Here is a 27,534-nt window from a genome sequence, read left to right on the forward strand (position 1 = left end):
TTGCTTGCTTGCAGGCTGAGATACTTTCTTGTGGATAGACTGGCAAGAGGGTGCTCAATACTTCGTTATTATATATTATAGTGCCTGGGAGCCCTAGTCAGGCCCAGGATCCCACTGTGTATTGGTCAAACACAGAACAAAAAAGATCTCTGCCCTAAAGAGCTTACTCTAAAGGGACAAGATAGACAAAGGGTGGGGAAAGAAGTAGAACACATATGCAGAGTGAACAATCTGATGGTAACAAACAGCATGTGAGTTCCTTGATTGATTGATTTACTTATTTTGTGGGTTTAGTTAGGAGGGGATAAGCTAAAGAGAAGGGAGAGTGAGGGGAACTGGGAGGGAGAAGATGGCTAGAGGAGTGATTCTGAGGTAAAAAGATGGTGATGAAGGGGTAGAGTTGGAGCAAACAGCCAATTAGCACAGAGCAGAGAAAATTTAGTTCAAACTGTAGCAAGTTCTCCAAGGGACTCCCAAGGTCCCTGCTCTGGCTGCTTCTGCCCCTACCAGCTGGCATCTCTGCCTGAATCTATGCAGCTTTTCCCCAAGCCCACTTGGTGGTGAGGAGAGAGACCACTTGGGTCCTAGTGCCCCCAGAGTGTGTGTGGGTTCTCCCCTGCACAGTTTGGGGTCCAGGAGGGTGTTTGGGGACTGTACTTTCTCTCCTCTCCTCCCAGTGCACACTCCCTACCTTGGCAGGTTCCTCTTTGCAGTATATTTATATTATACCTATCTAAGCCACCCCTTTCTACTAAAAAACCCCCAACCAAACAAAAAATAAAACAACCTCCCCCGCAAAAGCCTCTGAAATAATCAATTACAAAAAAAGTAAAAGTAAATTAATAAAGGTAAAAACAGCCCCCCCCCCCCCGAACCCTATCTCAAACAGTTTTACAAATGTGTGCCAGAGAGACTCCATGAAGTCAACTGGGCACTTCACTTTGCTATTTATTTTACATGGAAGGCATATAGATAGTATGGTGAAGGGCAGCAATATAAAATCCTAAGATACATTTAAAAACCAAACCAAATATACAAGAAATCTAAGACTTACGTTGCAAGTGCTTTGGTATTGGCCACATGTAAATGGAACATTTCTCAAGATTATTTTTTTATTGATAGGTATGATTCGTAGAGCAGCACAGCAACACCTACTTTAGATATATACTTTGTGCCACTGGTATCCGTACATTCACATAAGGTAGAGCACACCAGATTTGTTTCATGCTTGGCTTTCACTAGCCTGGCTGTTCATATCCCCTGGGTCCAGCCATAATGGAGACTTCCTACTGAATTGCTTGACATCAGTCTAAGTGATTTCATCTGGGTTTCTACCAATCATATCCCTTTTTTCAATCCACTGAGTAGAATCCATCTCTGTCCTATAGATAGATTTCAAAAGGGGTATTGTATACTTTCTAGTGATACCAAAGAGGTTTGAGGAATAAAACCTTATGAATGAAAAACGGTTTGCTTATTGATTTTAAAACAAACAAACAAACAAACAACTTTAATCTGTACTTCTGTTAAAGCACCAAGATTGTATCACACCTTCAGATTTTTGTAACCTTTCTTTAAATGGTTGAAATAATAGGTCAGTCATTTTATCAAAATTCAGCTGCTTATTAACGTCGCTGCTACTAGTGATTTAATAGCATTTCCTAGGAGAAATGGGTTGATGGTCTGTCTGGTTTATGGTGGACATGTGCTAACATCTCAAAAAGCACCATCACAGTTAGTACTAACTGGCACTCTTATCTCAGAGTCAGGTATTCATAGGCTGAAGTCTCAAATGAAAACTTAGGTTGATACGTAATGCAGTGCAGTACTATGGGAATGTTGAAGTGTTGGTAGTACTCTCCTTTGGAAGTAACATATACATTAATGCCCAGAAGTTTGTGGGCTGGGTGTAAATAAAGATCACTTTTTGACTATGGTATCCTGGCCTACATTTCATAAAGCAGGTTCAGATGTCCAAGGTGCTGTGCACATTAATTGTTGTGTCTGCTTGTCTACACAGACTCTTACCTGCTAGTGTTCATCTCATTGCTTTATAAACAGCTTTGAGAATTCTGCATGAAAGGTGCTATGGAAAAATAAATTGTACTCTGAAGTAAAGGACATTAGAGCTTTTAAAAATAAATTACCAATACTATCAGACAGTCATGTCTGTTCTAACAGTATTTATTTCTACTTGCATCCGAAGAAGTGGGTATTCACCCACGAAAGCTCATGCTGCAAAATGTCTGTTAGTCTATAAGGTGCCACAGGATTCTTTGCTGCTATTTCTAGTGTGCCAATCATAGTAGCTAGGTGCTATATACACAAATTGAACATTAATTCAGGCAGAAAAAGTTAATACATTGTGACCCAAAATGCCATTTAGATGTGTAACACAAGATGTGTGACTGGTAAGTTTTTTTTTTTTTTAGACGAGCGTGGAAAAAATTGTAGTAGGACATAGTATTGAATTATTTTTCCTTCTCCAAAATGTATAGTGATAAATAATAGTGATCTGTTTTCATAGGAATGAACTGGGGAATCTCTGACATCCTATATTCTCTACTTTTATGCGTTCTATTAGCACAGGTATCAACAAAATACTAATTTAGGAGGTACTTGACCTACTTATCTTTAAACATACTAGCAAGGGGTTGGATGAAGGAGATATTGGTGGTAGGTATGTTGTGAGGAATTTGTCTAAGAATAATTATCAAAAGAGATCTATGAACTCATGATCAGTATTTCAGCTTGCATGACTGTTTCCAAACACAGAATGACTCTGCCTTCTGAAGCAGTCATTAGCAGCAAATAGTCTTCCACATAATTTAAGTTTTAATTGTGGGGCACTGTGATAGGGTATACCAGACCTTTGTGGCCTCTGCTGGGAGGAAAAGAGTAGCAAAGGTGGGTTCTCCAGGCCTGCCTAGAGAAACATCATGAGGTTAGCCATCTTGGAAGCTAGAGAGACCTGGTCCTCCAAGGACTAGCAACAGCCAATCAGAGCCCAGCACGTTCAATAGACCTGCAGAGTGTTAGCAGATCAGTTCCTGGCTGTTCAAAGGAGCCTGAAAAGTAGTCAGAATGTAAGGTTGGCTGAGTTTACACTGAGATTGCAGAGGAAGAAGAACCTGAGGATGTTGGCCCTGAGATAGATCTGGAGCTAAAGGGGCCCAGTAGGAAGAGTGCAATGGAAATAGCATCAGAGGATTGAAGTTGAGCCATACATGGCTGCTGTTTATAGGGTCCCTGGGTTGGAACCTGGAGTATTGGGTGGGCCCAGACTCCCCTACCATCATAGATAAAGTGGCATAAACCCCAAAAGGGACAGGGCTTATTTGGGCACCCTATCAAACGGCTGAATTTAAAAGGCCTAGAGCTGGGCTGAAGACCCTAGGGAGATCCAGAATCCTGGATTCTTTAATACCCTGGAAGGGGTTCATTTGGACTTTGTGACGGCCAAAGCATCAAGCCACTAAGAAGCTACCAAGGTCAGCCTGCAGGGGGCACCAGAGGTGAGAAAGGAGTGAGGTACTACACCCAGCCACTAGGAGGCCCTCAAGAGGCCATCAGTAACACTGGTTGCAGAATTAATCGGCACTCAATAACTGTTTGTTTTGTAATCGGTGGGTCCATGTCTCATCAGAATAATTATTCTTCTGATGCATTCGTTGATGGAGACTCTTGCCTTACCTAAATAACTACCAAACACTGATTCTAGGAAATTCCAGATACCTACAATTCCCATTGACTTCTGTGGAAAATAAGCACCTACCAGAACTGGCCTGTGTGACAGAAATAAACATTCTTGTTTGGAGAAAACAGAACTAACTCTCTCTTTCTCTCTGTGTGTGTTTGTATATATATGTATTTATAATATAATATTTATATATATATATATATATACACACACACACTCATTTTTTTTGTTCCAAAAGTGATTTTGAATATGTACATTTAGGCGTAGGGGGGCTGGCTCTGAAATTCAGAACCTTTTAGGTGCCTTAAGTTGGGCAACCAAAAATTGAAGCACTCAAAATCCACTAGTCATTTTTCAAAGGACTAAAGGCAGTGCTTAATTTGTAATGAAAGAGATGCTGGGGATCAGGCAATTTGTTTACTTTCATAACTGATGCAGCAAGCCTAGAGGTGCCAGGGCTACGAACTGCCAAGACTAGAGGTGCTGGGGCTCGGCCCTGACAAGCCCCGGCAGAAATGAAGTACTGACTAAAGGTGACATGCAGGAAAACCAAGCAGTTAACCTTTGACACATCTTCCTACGTGAATATGATATACAGAAACCATAACAAAGTCTCTTTACTTAGAAATTATTTGGAACAAATCTTGTTGGTATTACTCATGGAGGGTGAAGTCTACGAATTTCTCAGAATATTATAAAAACACTTCTGGAGTCGAGCTTTGCCCTTGCCAACTGTGAATGTGAAATTTAATGGAAGTGTGTTAAATGCGTGACCTTGATGTAGAGAATATTTATTCTTGGGTGTTGTTTCTTTTTTACAATGTGCTTCCATTAATAACTTTTTTTTAAAAGCAGGGTTCCGCTTTACTGTAGATTGGTTTATTGGAACAGGGTTAGAATTTGGTCAGCCAGAAAAGAGTTCACAAAAAAGGCCATAAATGAAAAGAAAATTCTGATCAACTTTTAAACAAATATTATACCAGATGCTGTGCTTTCGGCCTTTGCCAATGCCTCTTTGGTCTTTGCTCTGCCAGCCATTTCCCCCTCTTCTACTGCTTTGAGTATGGAGGTTTTGTGAAACCCTGTTTTTTTGCTTATCTTTTGGGTGAAGCCTTTGTGTTGCCAAGAAACAAGGGGCCAAGGGAAAAAAAACCTGACTATCTAGTAATGGGCCTTGTATTGGATTGATGGACTCTTTTCTAGAGGCTATCTGATCAAATGAAAATTCATGTACTACAGCCATATTAGTGACAGTAAGGGACAATGGTGCTAAAGCTTGCTTGCAGTCATGAAGAAATAAGGGACCTAGAAAGGCCTCTACTGTAAGTGAAGGAGAGGTTTCCTTGCTTTGTTACTTTATGCATGTTTATACAGAAGGTAAAGAAGACATTATCTGAAACAATGAGCAGATGAAAAAATTGATAAACTTGAAGGTAGTTTAGAAATTAGAGAGAAACCATAGTAGAATCTAGGGAGATTGTAGAATCTCAGTTTGCAAAGACAAAGATTCTAATTTTTCCCTCATTGTAAAAATGGTTATTAGAAATAACGTCCAGGTGAATAGGAAATATTAAAATGTGGAACTTACTTTGAGATTTTGGAAAAAGTTCTAAGCACTTATACTTTCACAAATTTCCTAAGAGTCTGAGTGAAGCTTCTCAGAAGAACTCTTAAAGACATTTACCTGATGTCTTAGGAATTGTTCAAAGAAATTTTCCTCTCTAAGCAAAGGTTTATTTTTTAATCCTATACATTGAGAGTGAAACCATGTGTGGATCTGGATGAGGATTGCGTTGCAAAGATTATGGAAGCTGTCCCAGCTGCTTTCTATATTACTAAGACATCTAGTTCAGAACAGACCTCAAGGGGTATTCTCCTTGTAACCTTTACCCTATCTAATTATAGAGATTGGGGTTTGAAACTGAGATTCTCAGTGTAGACGTATTATTTTATGGTAATAAAATCTTTATAATCCCAGATGTTTCAGATCTCGTGAAGCTACATGTTTGCAATTCCTCATCTATAAGTAGAGATTTAGACTTAAAAGCTGTTCTTTCCTTTGGTTTCTCTATAAGTGCTGGGTGGAATAGTGTATATGTATAATACATGATGGTGTGGTATAAAGATTTCATTGGCATGTGTTTGAGGGTTGCAACACACCAAGACCACCCTGTCTCCTTAGGAATTTAAGCCTTTCAGTGATGCAAAACCAGTTTGCATATTGTGCATCTCAGAACAGAGTAATTTTGGGACAAAGAAGAAAACATTCTTGTGGCAGGTAGATTTTTAAAAAGCTCCCTCTTAAAACTCTTCAGAGAGTTGGCATGTTAAAAGTAGTTCCAGGGAGGCAGATTCATTTATTTATTCATTGAATTCTTTTCTATTCTAGATATTTATTTAGATTTTTAAAACATATAAAGGTGTGCATCCCTTGGACATAACTCACAATTATATTGGAAGAGGCTGCCTTGCCTCATTGACAAATAAAACATCAAACAATAAGACCATTTCACTGTAAGCAATGGTAATCAAGCCACTCCAAGATTCAGCTCACCCCACTCCCCAAATCCTGGGAAGTAGATGAACCTGGCAGTCTGACTGAAAATTTTACAAGTGTGGGTTATTTTGAGACAAGTTTTAGAGCAGATTCCAAAGTGGAACATCTCTCATGTAGAAATCCAAGCCAACAGCTCCTTTTCATTTCTATTGAAGGGCTCAAACTCAAGTGAATCAGATGATGTCATTTGGGGCAGTATAGCCCAGGGAGTGAGGCTGTAATTCAGATGACCACCTCCCAGACTATTTAGGGTCTATAAGTTAAAACCAGCACCTTGATTTCTCAAACAGAAATGTATTGATGTTAGTGCTTATTCCAGAGTACCGATCTGAAATTCCACTTAGTAAGTGGGACACTTCATTTTGCACTAGCTTTAGTTTTCAAGTGGTCTCAAAATGTAACTCATTACAATAGTGGTAATCTTGAAGACAAAGCAATAGATAACTGTGGCAAGATCTGTCTCCGAAAGGAAAAAAAATCCCACCCTGTTCATTAAGTGCAAATAAAAGAAAGTGATCTTGTCCATGGCTACTATCTGGGCATCGATGGGCAACTACTTGGGATCTAATAAGGTACCCAAATTGTGCACCGGTTACAAATAGCTGTCACACTCTCTCACTTATGGGTGTTGATAGATTTGTCATCTATTCCAGCTGCTTCCTCCAACCCACCAACGTTAGTTGCATCTAATCTAGGTTAAGTCATAGCCCCCATCCAAGCCCCAAGCTCATAATGACTCCGAGTTATTCATTACACAACACTAGCCTGGTACAATATGATAGCGGCATAGTGCTGGGTGTCATAGAAAATACATCTCAGCTCATCTTTCCTCACTTTTCCCTTTTACCAGTCTCAAAACAATTGAACAGGAACAGTGTAAAAACAGATCCCTTTAGTGCCCCCGTGAGAGGGTTCTTGGGGCAAAGGAACAATTGCCTACAGTTGTCCTCTCAGAAAAATTAAAAACAGAGCCACTCTGGATTAGTGGGCAAAGTGGTCAAATGTGCATAACAGTGTTGCATTTATCTCAGTTGCTTACAGTGCTGCATTTATCTCATTGCTGTCGCGTGTGTGTGTGTGTGTGTGTGTGTGAATTAAAATTAATGTCCAGTTCTTGAGAGGCCTGCTGAGGCCTCATAGCTCGTATGTAGCTTTTGCCCCACTGCTAATCTTCAGTGACTGGGTGAGCATGTAGGTTTTTTTACCTGGACATATTGCTGCTCTGGCCTTGTGCCATCTTTCTGTGGTTGGCTGGCAATTGCGATGTGGTGGCTGTACTGCATGCAAACAGTGCCATGAGATTTAGGTAAAGGAGCTGGATGTGACCCTGTCCATACTATATGATTAATGTCCATGGTGCGGTTGCTTTCCTGTAACCAATTTTAGAGCATATCAGGGCAGTTCTCACCATTTGGGATTAATTTCACTCTACTTTTTATGAGTTGAGCTTTTTCCCTTAGAGTAGCTACCTGAGTGTCTGCATCATTACTTGGCTTTAGTTAATATAGTGTTTGGACTTGGATGTCCTTGGGGTTCTCCATTTTATTTGGAGATAAATCTAGAACAAAAGCAACCAACACTTTTTGTTTGAAATAATTTATATTTATTGTTTCCTAAAATTCACTATGTCTTTAGTTCCATGTTCACCTGAAAACACCTAGGGAACACCCCCATCTGTACTGCCAGTGTTGCACATTAAAAATATTTTTCCTTCACCAAAGGCTAACAGCTGGTTGGGTTTGTTTCCAGGCTGAAGATACATTGTATAGTATTTTTCCTTTTCACATAGCTCAACCTATTAAAGTTCACTATCATAGAATATCAGGGTTGAAAGGGACCTCAGAAGGTCATCTAGTCCAACCCCCTGCTCAAAGCAGGACCAATCCCCTGACAGATTTTTGCCCCAGATCCCTAAATGGCCTCCTTAAGGATTGAACTCTGAACCCTGGGTTTAGCAGGCCAATGCTCAAAACCACAGAGCTATCCCTCCCCCCATCATATCCTAGCTTTCCTTTGGAAATTAATTATGTTTTAATACTAATTATACTTTGCACTTCTATAGGGCCTTTCATGAAAACATCACAAAGCACTTTACAAAATTAAGTCTCACAACATCCCTGTTAAGTAGGCATCGTCTCTTTGCAGATGAGTAAACATATGAAGAAAGAGGTTAAGGGCCTGATTTTGAAGAAGTGCTGTGCATTGATTCAAATGGCAGCTGCAGATGGTCACCACCTCTGAAAACCAACCCTTTGTAGGCAATATGTAATATCAGTAGCTGAGATTAAAAAGTGTCTTGGAAGTTGTGGCTCAAACCCCATTTTAGCCACCAGACAATGCTTATATCCTTTAAATTCAATCTATGTATAGCATGGAAAATCTGTTGCTGGTGCATAAAATTACATTGAAATGATAGGAAATTATCTTGAAGAAAGCAATAGTAAGTTTCATAGATAGAGCCCTTAGGATTCTACACCTTTGTAATCTATATTTCAAACAAATATTAGTTATTTTCTCACATTTCTGTAAGGTAATGCCATGCATACATTTGTAGAAAATGGACAGTAGTGTCTGTAATGACAAAACACATCTAATATTAGTAAAATTCCATTTAGCAGTTTCAAGTTTTCCTCTCAGGTTCTGCTTCTAGTTTTTTCCACTGAGTACTGAAGAGGATAAAAATATCATGGCAGTTTACAGGAAAAGGAGTTGATATTTAAAGCGAGCATACACCTCATTTTCTTTTCAAGGTCTGTGTAGTCCAGTATTTTACACTAGTGTTAAAAATGACATCACCCAACCAATCACATGCCAGAGCATCTACATTATTGGTATAATGCTGAACTAGCCCATACTATGCATACAACCCCACCTAATAAAATAAAAATGTGGCCATTTTTTCCATATAGAAATAACTGACATATTAAATTACAGTTTTAAAAGAAATAAAATAAATGTAATACTTTTGATTATGAGCCCTACAAGGATGTTGGTCAAACAGTGATTAACATCATGTGTGGTATAATCCTCAATGTTTACAGTTGGTTAGGGACTATTGTATTACATTAGATTATGGGAATCAACCTGGGGAGTGCCTTATTGTAGAATATGCATTAAACAGAATCCTCTCTACACGGACTGAATTTATTGATTTATCCCACTGCCACATGGATTTTAAATTACCTTGACAAATGATAACTTATTTAATACTTTCTGTGACTTGTGTTTATGGAAGACAAAGTTCATCAGGTCTTTCTAAAGAAAAACAAGAATGTGCCAAATGTAATTTTAGTGTGGAGTGTTAAGAATGGTAAAATTATATCTAACAAAAGTTTGTGATTTTTGCAGATAATAGCTCTAGCAGATGCGGCCGAGGAAAACCAAGCCAATATGTTCCAGGCATTCACAAAGTTGAAAAGTGCCACCCAGCTGGTGATTATGCTGATTAGTCTGTGGCAGAAACTCAGTACTGACCAAGTTGCTATTCTGGAAGCTACGTTTTTGCCATTAATGCAGGATACCCAAGAGCTGGTAAGGATCTGTGAGATTTACTGAAAATCTGGATATGTGGAAAAGTACAAACTGATCGATTAACTTGGTTTTCCGAGTGTGTTCTGCAAATGGCCATTCCTTTTAATGGAATGTTATATTTCCCTTCCCACTATACTGTATCGAAAAAACTTTATTTAGAAGGGTTGTTTTAAGATTTGGTTGAGTCTACTTTAAATCCATTCTTCATCTGCTGCGGTGAAGCCTTTGATTTGTACATCTCAAGGTTTGCATGCTACCAATTAACTTTCAAGTTAACTAGTCCTTGCTTGTCAAACCAAATGGAAATACTTAATATATCTAATATAGCTGTATATACATCTATTTAAATGCTGATAGCAATTGTGATAATAGTTTTGTAGTTTGTTGTCATTTGAATGAGTTGTAATAGGGCTTATCTACATTGTGGATTTGCCGCAGTTAAAGTCATTGGTGTCTAGCCACCAGTGTAGCTGCACTGGAGCAACCCCCTACTGTAAACAGGCAAAGTTGCTGTATATTATGCATCCGAAGAAGTGAGCTGTAGCCCACGAAAGCTTATGCTGAAATAAATTTGTTAGTCTCTAAGGTGTCGCAAGTACTCCTGTTCTTTTTGTATATTATGATTTACCCTGGTTTTAAACTTGGGGTAAGCACCACTTGTGCAAATAGCAGCTTTTTTAGACTGCACCAGCTACATCATTGGCTGTTACTAAGGCCTTAGATTAAAATAGCACATCCTTAAAAACACACTCCATGTATGGGAAATGGCATCTTGTTTTAAAAGACCTACTAAAAATCATGTTTGAAAATATTGACTATATAGACCATATTGCTTGCATAGTGTAGTCTATATTTCTGTTAATTTTTCCTTTGAGCCTTTGCCTGAAAACAATCTTTGTAGTAACTTCCACAGCAGTCAATTATTACATCACAGACAGGATTTAGGATTACGATTTCATGTGGAGAATAAATAGGAGAAGGTGAACTCTTGAAAAGAATGTCATAAAGAAAGGATTATTAGTGACAAATGGAGAAGAAGAGCAGATGAATTTTCAAGGAACAAAGATTCTGTTAATGGTAATATTCAATATCTTATTAATAAAGCACATGAAAAATATTTCTCTTACAAGCTAATAATTATAAGTGCTTTACATTTTCAAAGCCTTTCACCAGTATCTAATTATTCCTCATAGCACCCTACAAGATAGGTAAATAGCATCATTTTATAGATGAAGATACTAAAAAAACATAGATGTTAAGTATCTTCTTCAAGGCCACATAGAGCCTTAAACAATTGTGTCTTGAGGCCCGTTTGTGATTCATTACTCTGTGTCAGCAACTTTTGTCAGGCTTGACATACTCACTACACCACTCACACTGGTGCCATGATATTTATTTAAAAAGTGATGTAATATATTGTTTGAACTCTAATAACACACTGGTCATTAATGTCATTGTGAAATGTTTGTTACAGTTCTACAGGTAAATTATGGATATTCTCTTATATTATGCCCTGCAAACAGACAAAAGTGGCAAAACCCTCCTGCAATTTTGTATCGGGGGTAGGTTGCTGAGTCAGAGCTGCTTAACCCATTGACACTCAGTACAGACTGGTATGCTGGCTGGCAGCGTTCTGATATGAGAACTACTGCAGCTGAGCTTTTTGAGACACTAAGGGTTACAGAGCAGGCAGTGACATAATCCCTCACTGTCATGTTCTGGATTGCACCCCAGAACGTGACAATATCATCCTGTGCTTTATCAATAAGAAAAATATATGGCACGATTTGTTTATATGAGAGATATGAGTTACAAGACATAATCTTATTGAACAGTAAAATTCTCACATCCAGTCCATACTGTGAATATATCATCTGTGTGCAGATCTCTATCGTATTCTGTACTTGTTTAATGTGTATAACTATCTTAGTGCTCTATGGTTGTGTGAAAACATATAGACCATGCACTAGAGAAGCACATTGCCATTAAGAAATCCATCCTGCAGTTTGAAGAGAAGTTTGACACACATCTCTTTTTTAAATGTACACAGTATTATACAACTCCTGTCAGAATTGAATGAGGAAATATATTTAATGAAAACAAAATGGAAGACTAAAAAAAAAAATCTAAAAATCCATTATAATATTCAATTTCATACTCTTAATTCACAATCGCGTTATAATAATCTGTACTGATCTATTACAATGTAAACTGAATTCAGGTTTCACTACATATCCAAAATTTTGGGCTGGTCAGTAGCCATTTTAGCAAGCTTGGGCTAAGTTCCAGATGCACTTAGGAATACCCATTGTTTCAACTAGAAAACAAGTGAAACTTGGTGTTTCACATGTTTTTTACCCCAAACCTGGGAAAACAACAGTGGGTATTTGGTCTTTGGTGTTTGGACTTACTGAAACCTGAAGCTCAAAGTGAAAAATTCAGGGGTGTAAATTCACATGAACTAAATCAGCAAAAGGTTCGAGTCCCCTGAAAGTGGAAACTATCTGGTTTTGCATGGCTCACTTTTATTGTTCCATTAGGGCTGTATTGCTTTGACACATTTTCTGGTACAACATGGGAAAATCTGTTACAGATCTTAAAAATAAAAGATACCACTTTCATATGTATCTCGATGTGGTTTTCATATAGTAGGTCACAATTTTCCATGTTAAGATGCAAGACCTCACATATAAATGTTGTGGGGATGTGAATCCTGCAGAGAGGCTGGGATGACAAATGTAAACCTGAAATAATGGGTTGGAAATTTAAAAGAAGCCTTTACCGAACTATTGAAATACATCCCATATTGTAGTTATTAAGGTACCGCAAAAATCTGAATGTAATTTAAAGAGAAGTTTAGATGGGGGGAGGGAAGCTTCTGATATACCAATGGTATTTACAGACTGAAGCTCCCAGCTAGTGTTCAGGTTTCCCCACAAGCAGTTGAGTGGAATGTGGTGAAAGAAAGTACTCCAAAGAATTTTTATTTACTCTTCACACAATTCTGCACAATGGTTTGTTGTATTTTTATTTGGGTGGAATGTGTTAGAAGATAGTTTGGATACAATATACCTGTCTAGAATATTTTCTGCTTCATTAACATTAAACTCAGAAAGTGCTTTTTTAATAAAGGGAAAATGTTTAGAACATACTATTACTGTAAAAAAAAAAGTTCTGACCATAACGTCAACATTATTCTCATACATGTCATTCCATTTAGAAGAGATTGCTTCTTGTTTTCTGAACCTGCCAGGCACTTCATTTAGACACTTAGCATAAGAGTAATTCAGTGTTTCGAGTTCCCATTGGCAGTAAATAGCTTCTCAGACTAGTAAACAGTTCCTGCTGCAGACTATATCATGGTTTACATACTCTCAACTGAAGTAAAGTCTGGTTTTGCCACCTACAAAGATATGTCAAAATAAAAAGAATAGTGCATTCTTTCAAAATAAAGTTCCTGAAAACAGAGGTTGTGCTTTTTTTCTTGTGTTTTGGTAACCAGAGGGTCATAGAATATCAGGGTTGGAAGGGACCTCAGGACCAACCCCTGCTCAAAGCAGGACCAATCCCCAACTAAATCATCCTAGCCAGGGCTTTGTCAAGCCTGACCTTAAAAACCTCTAAGGAAGGAGATTCCACCACTTCCTTAGGTAACCCATTCCAGTGCTTCACTACCCTCCTAGTGAAAAAGTTTTTCATAATATCCAACCCAAACCTCCCCCACTGCAACTTGAGACCCATTACTCCTTGTTCTGTCATCTGGTACCACTGAGAACATTCTAGATCCATCCTCTTTGGAACCCCCTTTCAGGTAGTTGAAAGCAGCTATCAAATCCCCCCTCATTCTTCTCTTCTGCAGACTAAACAATCCCAGTTCCCTCAGCCTCTCCTCATAAGTCATGTGCTCCAGCCCCCTAATCATCTTTGTTACTCTCTGCTGGACTTTTTCCAATTTTTCCACATCCTTCTTGTAGTGTGGGGCCCAAAACTGGACACAGTACTCCAGATGAGGCCTCACCAATGTCGAATAGAGGGGAATGATCACATTCCTCAAACTGCTGGCAATGCCCCTACTTGTACAGCCCAATGCTGTTAGCCTTCTTGGCAACAAGGGCACACTGTTGACTCATATCCAGCTTCTTGTCCACTGTAACCCCTAGGTCCTTTTCTGCAGAACTGCGGCCTAGTCATTCGGTCCCTAGTCTGTAGCAGTGCATGGGATTCTTCTGTCCTAAGTGCAGAACTCTGCACTTGTCCTTGTTGAACCTCATCAGATTTCTTTTGGCCCAATCCTCTAATTTGTCTGTATCCTATCCCTACCCTCCAATGTATCTACCACGTCTCCCAGTTTAGTGTCATCTGCAGACTTGCTGAGGGTGCAGTCCACACCATCCTCCAGATCATTAATGAAGATATTGAACAAAACTGGCCCCAGGACTGACCTTGATCTCTGAAAATACCTCTCTTTTCCCCTTCTCAATCCCTAAGGAGCTGTGGGCAGGTCTATATTACCACATAAGTCGATCTAACTTACGTCACTCAGGGGTGTGAAAAAGGCCCCCCTGAGTGACGCAAGTTTCATGCTGTACAAAACAGCGCTATGTCAGCGGGAGATGATATCCCGCCGACATAGCTTATGCTTCTCTCCAAGGTGGAGTAATTATGCTGATAGGAGAACTCTCTCCCGTCGGCATAGTGCGTCTTCACCAGACATGCTACAGCAGTATAGCTGCATTAGTGCAGCTGCGCCGATGTAGCACTATAGTGTAGACTTTCCCTTTGGCTATCATAATTTTTAGCTAACTTTATATACCAAAACTCCATCCATTGAGCCAAGGGGGGGCTAAGTAAGATTCTCTGGGACATCTTAGTTGAGTGGAAGGGTCACTCTTGTTTGATACTAGTAAAGCAAAACTTTTCTCTGTGATTGCTTCTTGTATTTCATACAACTCCCAACATCTGCTTAGTCCAAGGAGCATAACATCAGGAACTGAACCAAATTAAATGAGTTGGCACTAGAATGAGGCTACAAGGCTGTCCTTGCAAGATGCATGTTAAAAATTCAGTGTTATTTGATGTGATAAATTTGCTGGTTTTATCTGGCAGAAAACAAACAAACAGTGTTGATCTTTCTCCCATTGAAGCTGATGGCAAAACTCAATAGAGGGAAATCCTGGTCTCATTGAAATCCATGGCAATTTTGCCACTGACTTTAATAGGAGTAGGATTGAGCCAATATTCAAGATATTGTGGAAGAATGTATATGCAGTTCAGAGTGCATCAGTTAAAGTAGAGCTCTAGGGACACCCTATTATTCTTTAATATATATAATCTATGCTATTTTTACTCACTGTTGTAGAAGTTAAAATGTATTTTTTAAAAACTGTTTTGGGGTGGTTTTGGAGGAAAAAAATCTCTGACAATAGTATTTTTTCGATGTCTTGAGGTAATAAACATTTGTGGGTTTTTTTAATAGAACTGATGAATATTTTGCAGGGCTATCTCTTTTATTATTAGCTTACTAAAGAAGAGAACAAGAATATGGATTAGAGAGATGGGAAAAATTAAAAAAAAAAAGAGAGAACCTTCGGGTTATTTCACTGATTTTTTTTTGACTTGGTTAAACTGATCTGGAGAGAGAGAGAGATTCTAAACATGTTGAGTTTCTGATAGAGCATATGTTTACAATAGGAAATCCTTTTGGGAGGGGAGGGAATTTATCCAGGCTAATTTAAAAGGTTCAAAGGGTTCATACAGTGCAGGATAGTTGTGATATTATGGTTGTATGGCGTCTGGATTGAGTGATGACTCAGATGTCTTATCACTACAGTTATTAAAATCCTCTTTGTTTATAAAATTACAAAGGAAAAAATTCTGTCACTATTAACTGCTTAATTTTATGACTGAGAGGACCCTCATAAACATAGTGGTCTATGGGAATCTAATCAAAGAATAAATATTTTATGGTTCCCATGATGTTACCAAATAATGTCATAATAGGAATTTCACTGCACAAAACCATCCCTTCTCTATTATAGTCAAATTTGTGATGTTATAGTTAATGTTCACTAGGAGATGCCTTTTTGCTTTTTGCTATCTGCTTTTTTTTTTTTTTACATTTGATATTATAGCTACCAGCTAAGTTGTTTCCGTACTCAACTTTTAATTAATCTCCTAGTACAGTTTTAATTTGGGGAAAGAGTAGGTAAGGTAGAAGGTAGTGAAGGTAGAAATAGTTATTTTTAAAATAGTTGACTATGTTATGGAATGCTGTAAACTTGAGTTAATGATCCTACTGAATTAGAGAATATGAACACAGTATATGCTAAAGCAGAATAACATGAGGAAAACATGGTGGCAAAAGAAATTACTAAATGCCAAATAGTCCTATTGAAATTAATGTCAAGCCAAGTTAGAACAGAATTTGGGTGTAAGTGGGAAGAAAGAGAATAGGATCACTAATTTGACAAGAAAGAATAATAGAGGCTTTTTGTTTGTTGCATATTTTTGTTTCTTTAATACAAAGAGCTCCACTTTGTGTAAGGGGATCCCTTCCGGACTGAAAGTTCTCAAGATTAAATATAAATTGTAAGTGAATTAGTTTTGATATGTATAATTCTTTCAAGACTAATGATGTTCAACATTTCTTGACTCCTTCAGCCAATGTTTGCTATTGTTAAAAACTTGTGGAGAATGATTTAAGCTTTTTGGACAGCAATGTTCTTTGCATAACCCATATTTTTTTAACCTATCAGGAATCGCAGCTTTGCTGTTTACACTAATTAGCATATATGTACAGTCCAGACTCTTGAGATCAGTTGAACTAGAGTAAATCCAGTCTGAGTCCCAGGGATGCCTCCACCCAATTCATATCTTCTATAACAACTTTTTAGAGTGGAAGTACCAAAGCTGTCATGCATAGTGTAGTGAGATGGTCTTTTCCCTTCCTGATTTTTTGCACCATTCAGTTTCTATCACCTCCTCTTTAGTCCTAGATATTTTAATTTGCATTTCTTTTGTCCATAGGCCTATAGAAATTACTTTTTGTGGTTTTTGCAAATATTTTTCCAGCACTCCTAAGAGATATAATTAGGCAGTGGCAGTTGGTAATGTGGGGTTAATGGGGCAGTGACCCAACAATTACATACCCCAGATGCTGGAATTGCTGTCAGAGCAAAGTTACTGTAGACTTTAACATCTTTCTTAGAAGTCTTTTCTTCTTCCATTGATGGGAGCTTATTCAGGGCTCTACGTAATTGTTGGCATAAAAGAAACTCTAACTTGTCTCTTTTTATTTCTTTTAATGTTTCATATTTGCAGTGTTCAGCAAGACTATGAACTGCAGTAATAAAAACATCCTGGCTCCTCCTATTAAATGTGGTACTTTCATGTGTAATATTCTGTCTGTGTATGAAATGGGCAGCCAAAGCCTCTTTCACTTTAGTTTATTCTTTCTTTTCCTCATTGGTATGGCACATAGGATATCAGCAGCAACTTCACCCTTGGCAAATATCAGGGAATTTACCTGGTATCCTTGTGCTTTGCCTGTTAAACCCAAAGCCACCTGGAATTGCTCAGCTCTCCAGATCCAGCAAGGTCGGCCAAAATTAAATTTCTATTACAGAGCTATGGGCTCCATTGCTGCACTAATACTGGGCTCTGTCTGCTTCATGGAGCAGCTTTCACAGGTCTCCTCCCTGATTTTCCATTTTCCCCACTTGCTCCCCACTCTGGTAGTCTCTTTGCTTTCCCAAATTCCTTCTTTAAAAAGAGGGATTCACTTACTTGTGACACGAAGTTAAAGTAAGGATATAAACACAGAAAGCCATGCCTTAAGCACTAGCTAGTGAACTTCTTGACTGAGAGTACGTCTACACTACGGGATTATTCCGAATTTACATAAACCGGTTTAGCAAAACAGATTGTATAAAATCGAGTGTGCGCGGCCACACTAAACGCATTAATTTGGCGGTGTGCGTCCACGGTCCGAGGCTAGCGTCGATTTCTGGAGCGTTGCACTGTGGGTAGCTATTCCGTAGCTATCCCATAGTTCCCGCAGCCTCCCCCGCCCCTTGGAATTTCCGGGTTGAGATCCCAGGGCAAAAATCATTGTCGCGGGTGGTTCTGGGTAAATGTCGTCAGTCACTCCTTCCTCTGGGAAAGCAACGGCAGACAAGCATTTCGTGCCTTTTTTCCCTGGATTGCCCTGGCAGATGCCATAGCATGGCAATCATGGAGCCTGTTTTGCCTTTTGTGACTGTCACCGTATGTGTACTAGATGCCGCTGACAGAGGCGATTCAGCAGCGCTACACAGCAGCATGCTTTTGCTTTTGCATGACAGCAGAGATGGTTACCAGCCATACTGTACCATGTACCATACCATAAATTGGTAATAAGATGATCATGGTTACCAGTCCTTTTGCACTGCACCATTTGCTGCTGTCATAAGTGCCCCAGCTGAGATCAGCCAGGGGCGCAAAAGCCAAAATTGGGAATGACTCCCTGAGTCAATCCCTCCTTTTTGGTATCTAAAAATAGAATCAGTCCTGCCTAGAATATGGGCAAGTGTACTAGAGAACCACTGTATCATAGAACCAGAGAGCACAGCTGCTCTATGTCAGATCCTGCAGAAATTATGAGCTGTATGCTATTCACAGGGGGTGCTCCTGCCACAACCCCACCTGTTGATTCCGTTCTTCCCCCAGCCTTCCTGGGCTACCGTAGCATTGTCCCCCCACTTGTGTGATGAAGTAATAAAGAATGCAGGAATAAGACACAGTGACTTGTTAGTGAGAAATGAGTGGAAGGCAGCCTCCAGCTGCTATGATAGTCCAGACAGGACATTAAGCAGTGTGGAGGAGAGGAGCCCAGCATCCCGCTGCTAGTTCAGGGGCAATTGAATCTTTTCTTTACACATGAAGGGTGGGGGCTGATGGAGCTCAGCCTCCTGTTGCTATGATGAAGACGGTTACGAGCCATACTGCACCATCTATCAGGAAAAATTAGGAGCAGGCGCCCTTGATTGACCTCACTGATGCTAGTCGGCATGGTTACCAGTCCTTTTGCACTGCCCCATGTGCCAATAGGCTGATGATGACGATGGATATCAGACATATTGTACCATCAGCCACCCATGGCGGGGGGGAGCAAGGATGTTGGTGTTGAGTGCTGCAGCATCGCGTCTATCTGCAGCATTCAGTAAAGATAGGGTGACATGTAAAAGAGTCAAGAGAGGATTGTTTTCCCTTTCACTTCTGGGGGTGGGTGGGGGGTGCGTAAATTGCCGAGCTATGCCCTGAACCACCGCGGACACTGTGTTTGACCCTAGAAGCATTTGGAGCTCAGCCAAGAATGCAAATGCTTTTCGGAGACTGCAGGCACTGTGGGATTGCTTGAGTCCTCCAGTCCCCGCTCCAGTCCCCCCGCCATGAGCATCCATTTGATTCTTTGGCTTTCCGTTACGCTTGTCACGCAGCAGTGCGCTGAGTCCCTGCTATGGCGTCTGTCTGGAGATTTTTTACAAATGATTTTGAATTTCGTCTTCTGTAACGGAGCGCTGATAGAACAGATTTGCCTGCCCTTACAGCAATCACATCTGCATAGTCCATGCTGGAGCTCTTTCTTTATTTTGATTTTTAACTGCATCGCCACACGTGCTGATCGGAGCTCCACGCTGGGCAAACAGGAAATATTCAAAAGTTCGCGGGGCTTTTCCTGTCTACCTGGCCACTGCATCCGAGTTCAGATTGCTGTCCAGAGCAGTCAGTGGTGCACTGTGGGATACCACCCGGAGGCCAATACCGTCGATCTGCGGCCACACTAACCCTAATCCGATATGGTAATTCCGATACTAGCGCTACTCCTCTCGTTAGGGAGGAGTACAGAAATCGATTTAAAGAGCCCTTTATATCGATATAAAGGGCCTCTCCGTGTGGACGGGTGTGGCGTTAAATCGGTTTTACGCTCCTAAAACTGGTTTAAACGCTTAGTGTAGACCAGGCCTGAGAAGTTCATACATATATTAAGCTTCCCCTCCAAGACATCATGGTTTTCTTTGGTAACTATGGTGGACCAGGCACTCTAACCACTCCACACTATGTATTTCATGTATATATTTGGTGGGAGCTCCGTAGAGGGGGAACTTCACCACTTATTTTGAGCACTATCTGTAAATGTCAATAAATATCTGTAAATCATTCTCTTTCTACAATTTATTTGCTTCGTGAGAAAATGGTACACAACAGAGATTTGAGTGAGGTAGGCAAACATACCAAGTCAGTCAGAGTGAATTCAGCTTGATTTCTTAACTATGAATTTCATGGACACAGTTGAAAAGGACAAATTATCTGCAGGGCAAGGAAGGAAGGGTTAGTAGAACCCGTGAAATCCTGTGGTGACTTAACTTGTATTACAATACATTTTCACCTGCTGCTTCCTGCCCTGAAGGGTTTATAAACAATCCTTACCCTCTTTGGCTATCTCCTCTTGTATTTTCCAATCTATTTGTCATTCATCTGCTATTCTTGCTGTGGTTTTGGGGGGGGGAGTATATTTTTTCCCACAAGTCTTCTTGGTTTTGCCTATTTCCTATAAAATAATATTAATAATAATAATAATAAAAAGTTTGCAGGCATCAAATTAATTTGGTATTGTCACAGGGTGGCTGTGACAGGGTTGATTAAAGTAGATCCAGTTCCCTGTGCCGGAGCAGATGCTCCTATTTGGCCAATTAAGAGGGTGGGGCAATATCTGGCTTATAAAAGGTCAGGGAGAGACCTAGAGAGACCTGGTGAATCAGAGCTGCCTGAGTAGGCATAAGGCAGGTGAAAGCTACTAGGGGACTGTAGAAAGTCCAGGTAGGAAGCAGAAGGTGTTTCACAGGGGAAGGCTGAAAGCAAGGGGAACAACACGAGGGTTTCATTGGCTGACTTCTTCAAGCTAGAGCTTGGGCCAGAGGACTTCAAAGGGTTGAAGGTAGGAGTAGCAGCAGAGGGCAATGGCTGCTGGCTGTAGGCTGGAGTGCTAGAGCCAAGGGCTAGAAAAGGCTGAAGACAGGGGAGCAGCAGCAACAGAAAGGGGCTTACCAGCTGATGTTGCCACGCTAGAGAGCTGCAACCAGGGGGAACAGTAAGTGGGCAAAGGGGAGTGAGGGATGCTCACCTGGTTAAGATGGCCTCCCAGCAGAGAGGCTGTGGTGGTTCCTGCTAGGAAGAGTAGGGGTTGCACTCCACTCTTGAAGGGTTGGGTGTTTGTCTTGGCAGAGAGACAGAAGAGTTCTAATGCCAGGGCTGTCCTGAAAGCTGGAGCGTGGTGAGAGATGCTGGGGCTGTACCTTGCATGTACTATTTGGGCTATGCTGGGGAAATTCTGGTTGTGGGACTCTTTTTTTATGACTTACATGCATTGGCCTTTCGTAATAAATTAACCCCACAAGGGCCATTTGTACTAAGAAAAGCTGGATTGTTTGGGCATGGGGGTGGACTCTGAAAGGGGAAACTGAGGCAAGTGCACTTGTCATGCTGCGGCCTGTCAAGGGGGATCATTTCAGGCAGGACCACCCTATGTCAGATATATATGTTCATAGTTTTACAAATGTTATTACCAAAAGGGACCATTGTGATCATGCAGTTTGAGCTCCTGTGTAACATAGGACATAGAATTACACCAAGTAGTGCCTGCATCAAGCCCATAACTTCTGGTCGAGTTAGAGCATGACTTTTAGATAGACATCCAGTTTTGATTTAAAGACTTCAAGTGATGGAGAATCCACCACATCTCTAGGAAAGATGTTCCAATGGCTCATTACCCCTCACTAAAAACAAAAGCACCTTATTTCTAGTCTGATATTTGTCTGGCTTCAGTGTTCAGCCATTGGATCTTATGTCTTTGTCTGCTAAGTTAAACAGCCCTCAACTATCGGAAATCTTCTCTCTGTGTATTTACTTAATAACCGTGATCAAGTTACTTCAGTCTTCTCTTTGTTAAGCTAATTAGATTAACCTTATTTAGTGTCTGATTGCACCTCAGGTATAGAAGTGTAGTAACTGCTGAATGTGCAATGCACCATGGCATTTCACAACAATTTTCATCTAGACTGCTTAGTGATATCGCTGATGAACAAAAATTTTCTTTCCCAATATGTGCTTCAGAGGATCTTCATGCATTTGCAGTCCAAGACATAATCCCTTTCATTTCTATTGAGTTCATTTCTTTCAGAGTAGTCAGAATAATGTCAATGGAGAATTCTGTGGATATTCTTTCTTGACTGAAAGATCTGTAGACCCAAGGTAGCATGATTTTGTACAGTATATTGCACTGCTGTTTTAAATAAACACTGGTTAAAATTAATATTAAAAACGCCCAACAAATTTCCTTACCTATGTAATTAGTAACACTTTTAAAATAATTAAAACTGAAGGTACTTTAAAACATAACTTTACTCTTCACTTTTTGCATGCAGTTAGTTTACTTTTTTGCATTACATTAATCGCGGACAATGAAAATAGACTAGTCAGTTTTTTTTTTTCTGGCTGTCTCGTGCTAGCATTGCCATGGAATATTAACATCTAAATAAAATTGGATATCTTTGGCTTTGTTTGAGAAAATAAGATGGAAACATTTTCAACCATCTTGTGAAATATTGTTTCATGTCTGTTAATACACCATGGCTAAGTAGGTGCTCTCTTTCAAGAACCAAAGGCAGTCAGATCTGTTTCCAGAAGACCATATTAGCATTCAGTCACCAAGGCACCTGTCTTCAAATGATCTTCCCTTAAAGGCAGGAATGATTAAGGCAGCAATAGGCTACTGTTTCTTTTGTAGGGCAAATGGCAGGGATTTTAGCCATTGCTTTAAACCCTCCTTTGGTTATTTTTTCCTCTTTTTAGGGACAGATTTTTTCCCCCAATAAATGTTTATCTAGCAATATGTATCTCTCATGCATCCCAGTGCACAAAGACAGCGTTGTCTGCCAATGAGGCCAAGGAAGAAGCCAGATGCTCCCCTCATTTCAACCTTGCTCCAGGAGATCAGGCAAACATTTCTGTTTGTTAAATGATCCCTGAGATCATAGACAAAATTACTATCACTTATTTTCAACAAAGTGCTTCCATTTTTACAGATATGATGGGAAATTCCTTGTCTGCTGGCCCATGGAAAACATCTTTCTTAGTTTTATAAATTAATAATGATGTTAGTTCTCCCTCAAGTGTCTGTACAGTTGTCAAGGAGATTGCTGTACATCAGACAACATCAACAGCCACAGCAGGGCAAAAATTCAAGGGACTTGACTCAGCAAATTAAACTAAGAAAAGTGAAGCAGTCCTTGATTGCCTGTAAGGATTCCTTTACTTTGTAAAATAATCCCTTCAGTGTTCTTCATGTGACCTGTTGAGTGTACTGCCCTCTTTATACTCTCACCTTGGCCCAAGTCAAAGAACTCACATGCTGCCAGGACCATGGTATGACCTATTTCAATAATTCTGGACGGGATCTTTCAACAAAATGAGATTTTGATATACACAAAGTGTAGGCTTTCTACCCAGGAGGTGAAGCAGCAGATTAAATTTAGAAAGGGGCACAGGAGAGCCCCTGGCTACCCCCTAAGCTCCTGCATGGCAAGAAACAAAGAAAAGGAATCTAAATGTAGCAATACCCACAAATCTAAGAAGTCCAAGTAAAGACACGAGACCAGTTTGGCATTCTCCTTCACCTTCTCAACTGAGGAGGGCGAGACAATCAGAACCAGGAGAGTCAGACACTGAGACAGTTTAAAACTATGGCTAAAAGGGCTACAGGGGATCTGGGAATCCAAACATATACTTACAGAGGATTAAACTGCCAACAGGTAAATGCTTCTCTGAACTCAAAGGGAGAAATAGGGATTCCCTGTGGCAGTGGAAAACGCCATGAAATGGAAATGGGAGCAACCCATTAAATCCAGATGTCTGAGTAGGCAGTGTTCCAAGTTTCACAGGTCCCAGAAACAGAGAAACTCATACATCATGCTTCCTTAAGTAGATGTTGTAGTGATGGTCCAATAAAGAATATTATCATAATAGAAGGGAAGTGATTCCCTAAGCGCAGCACTGCCATGAAAATAAAAGCTGTCCTGAGATGCATTGTGAGGCCTCAAGAGTATCTTTTCAAGCATCCATTTCCTCCAGTTGTTTCACCAGAGTAAATATATCATGGTCCAACAGCTGTTCTCCATGTCAGGAAAATCTCACCGAGCATCACTGAACTTGTGGCCTCATTTGTGGTAGGCACACTGCTGGATGTATTAAGTTCTGCAGTGAGATCCAGAGTTACCAGCGTGTATGCATGCAGACCACTCTGACAGTGGCTGCAGAAGACAAGCAGCACCTTACTTCAGCCAAATTTACCAGCATAAGGCTTTTTCTTTGGGGAAAAATAAAAGATAGATGAGGTGTTAGCTGATTCCAGTGCAAGGAAGCAAAATAAGATAGTTTGCAAGCCAGCTACAAAGAAGTTCAACGCACACAGATTATGCAATGAATACAACAGCTCCCTTTTGTCCATCACAATTTCGTTATCCAATAAAAGGACCAAGGATACTAGAGAGGCAGTCCTAGATCAGGGCATTAAGAGAGCAAAAAGTCAATCAAAATACAGCCATAAAGCTTCCTCTAACCCTAGATCCATACAGTGACTGGCCAATGAATCTCAGTAGACAGATACTTCTGATATGGAGTAGTCTGTCATGATTTCAGTCAGGATGGACTCATACTATTGCAGTTATTACCAAAGGCATACAAGGAACTTACCTAGAATTCTGCAAGGAGATACCTATAATTATCAGTATTGAAAGACTCACCTCCGTATCTCTCATACATTCACATGCACACCAGCCACTCAAAAATCTTAATCACTATTCAGTATCTCCTAGAAATAGGCCCACAAAAGCATTTCCTCCAACTGGTCTTTAGGAAGAACTAAATAAATATTCTTCATGCTCCAGCAGAAATTAGGAAATATGAAAACAGTCCTGGACCTATAAGAACAGAGCAAATACATGCCCTATCTCAGATACCTGCAATCAGTTTTGACATTCATAACTAACTTAATAGCCTGGATCAACCTTAAAAAAAAAAAGTCTACCTCCATGTACCACTCAGGTGGAGACATGGATGTTTTATAAAGATTGTTTACAACTGGAACTAATTGTTCTCATTCTAGATGGCTTGCATGGATAGAAAAGAACATCCTATTCGAAAGGCAGGCCACGTAATAATTTAGCCACAGTTATCCAAGAACATTCAGATAGCTGTGCAAGGACCCATAACATTACTATCTAGACTGGACCTGATACATCAGGTTCCAATTTGTCATTTAGTCTCTTTATCCTTAAACAGATCACTGAAAGGGAGAGGAGAATAGAAGTATAAACCTGCTCTAGAAATGTGACTAACACAGTCCTCATCTAGAAAAAGATCTGCTACATTATAGAGGGCATATTCTCTAATTTGGTTACCATTCATTATATTGGTGCACAGACCACAGCACTAGCCAGAGAAAAGCTACAATCTCTAATATCCATTTGTTTCAAGAAGTGGGACTTTCTGCAGGACTGTGTACCCAGATATTTAATAGTTAAAGTAGCAGCTATCAACTTCATGATAAAGGCTTTATGGTACTACATGCTATCTAGCCATCCTCATATTACTCGAGTTCTAAAAAATACCTACAGTTTGCACACTTCAGCAATTATCTGATGAACTCAGTGAACTGATTTCCTCTAGAACTTAAATAACCTCTACTCCGATATAACGCGACCCGATATAACACGAATTCAGATATAACGTGGTAAAGCAGCGCTCCAGGGGGTCGGGGCTGCGCACTCCGGTGGATCAAGGCAAGTTCGATATAACACGGTTTCACCTCTAACATGGTAAGATTTTTTGGCTCCCGAGGACAGTGTTGTATTGAGGTAGAGGTGTATAGTTGTACATACCCCTTCTTGAGCTTACAAGATTTTTCCATCAAGATCACTAAAGTATTCCCATAAGGTATTGTTTTCCCATCAAGACCACTTTTTTGATTGGCAAAACATAACAGTTGTTTAGGAGTTAGGGTCACAGTCAACAGAAAGCTAGTACTGATCTTGTATGAGAGTAAGGTAGATTTAAGAAAGTCACTCTGCTTCCAAGCCAAATTGACGCTCATCTTTCTGCTCATTCTCAAGAGAGACTCTGGCACAAACTGGATGTAAAAAGAGCACCCAAAATATATGTCAGCTGCCTAGAGTCCTTCAAAAAATATCTGTCTCACTTCTCATGTCCTCACAACTGAGATCAACGAATACAGTGGACCACAAGTTGCTTCTTAGAGGAGAAAAATACCAGAGCAAAGATACTGATAAAAAGTAAACAACACTCCCCAGGAAAGAGTCAGTCATATGCATTTATATGCTATGTATGCTCCCCTGGATGAGAGATGTAGCGCTGCCATAGGCATTCATACACATTTTACCAAGCAGTGTGAATTCATATTTATTAGCTTCAGGAGATTGTTCTTCACACTGTGGTAGAAAAGGAGTGTTTTCCCGTTGGACAGATCATGATTCCATTCCCTTTCTAATCTAAGACTAACTGCTGATTATATCCCAGTTGTGTAGAATTGACAAGCATATTTCTGATGGAGAAAGAAAAGTGTGACCTTTCTTGTACATTAATCCCACTCCACCCAGAATTCTAGGTTTTACTGTTGGAATCAGATTCCTTGAAATAGTATGAAAATAGTTACTCTTGAAGATTAGTTTACTTAATAGCTCTGCAGAGAACTCATGCGATTTAAGCAGTGTCTTATATCAATTCTGGGTATATTCTGGAAGGAGGGCATTAGGGGAATTCTGACTGCCTGCAGTTCAGACTAAGCCTTTTTTTTTTTTTTGGTAATGATCATTTGTTCATCGGTTCTTAATCTGTCCTTCCTTAAGTCTCCTCTGCCATGATGCTTACAAAAAACTTGACAGTGGTTAGGTAGTTGGTAAGTTGTTACCACTGATTTTTCATGATAACCTGTATTGTCTTATTATTACTGTATACTTTCCTGTCGTCTTGTAGTATTCACTTCTTGCCTCTTGTCTTATACTTAAAGGGCAAGCTCTCTTTGTTATGTGCTTTCAGAGTCAGGCACTAATCCATGACTGGGCTAGGTGCTACTGCAATACATGTAATTGACGATAATAAGTTAAGACTTCAGATCTGATTGGCTGAAAAGAAAATGTTGTCCCAATCTTCAGATGTAGTTTTTCTCTCAGGTATAAATGAAAATGAAATAATTTTGCTTCTATGTTTGTTTAAAGAAATTTATCTGCAACCTTCTTGTTCTGTTTTGGACTATTGTGACAGGGTTTTCCCTTCTTTTTCTCTTGATTTTAGTTTGTCCTACATGATTAGGTTTATCCTCACTTTAATATAATTGATAATGCCACTATCAACACCTGTTGAGACCGAGAGTCAGAATTTAAACTAAGTAATAGTCTATTATTCAAATTCAAGTAGAAATTCTAATAGCTAAATGGTATTATGGATAATGGCCATCTGGTTTGACATCTAGATCTGATCATAGAGTAGAACTAGTGGAGCTTTCTGCTAGTGCTGCCTTTTTTGCTATTGAGTGCTATCTGTAATTGTGTCCATGAATATGCTTTGTCCCTTTAAACTATCAGAGATTATCCTGGTGGAATTGAAAAGCACCTACGCTTGGGCCATTCAACTGTAT

At 39.8% G+C, this 27,534-nt stretch overlaps 1 protein-coding gene across 11 annotated transcripts in view; it reads left to right on the forward strand.

Annotated features, from left to right (window-relative positions):
- The window catches only part of BBS9 (Bardet-Biedl syndrome 9), a 493,039-nt gene that overhangs the window by 244,289 nt on the left and 221,216 nt on the right, over nt 1–27,534 (forward strand). For 10 of the 11 annotated variants that reach the window (XM_039526584.1, XM_039526588.1, XM_039526586.1 and 7 more), the window contains one exon: nt 9,606–9,788. In XM_039526584.1, the coding sequence (XP_039382518.1) occupies nt 9,606–9,788 (183 nt within the window). Of the gene's footprint in view, nt 1–9,605; nt 9,789–27,534 lie in introns of those variants that run through there. The other variant, XM_039526592.1, reaches the window with a different exon arrangement.

Source organism: Mauremys reevesii, linkage group 2 (assembly GCF_016161935.1).
Source record: "Mauremys reevesii isolate NIE-2019 linkage group 2, ASM1616193v1, whole genome shotgun sequence".
In the NCBI taxonomy this organism is placed as follows: domain Eukaryota; kingdom Metazoa; phylum Chordata; order Testudines; family Geoemydidae; genus Mauremys; species Mauremys reevesii.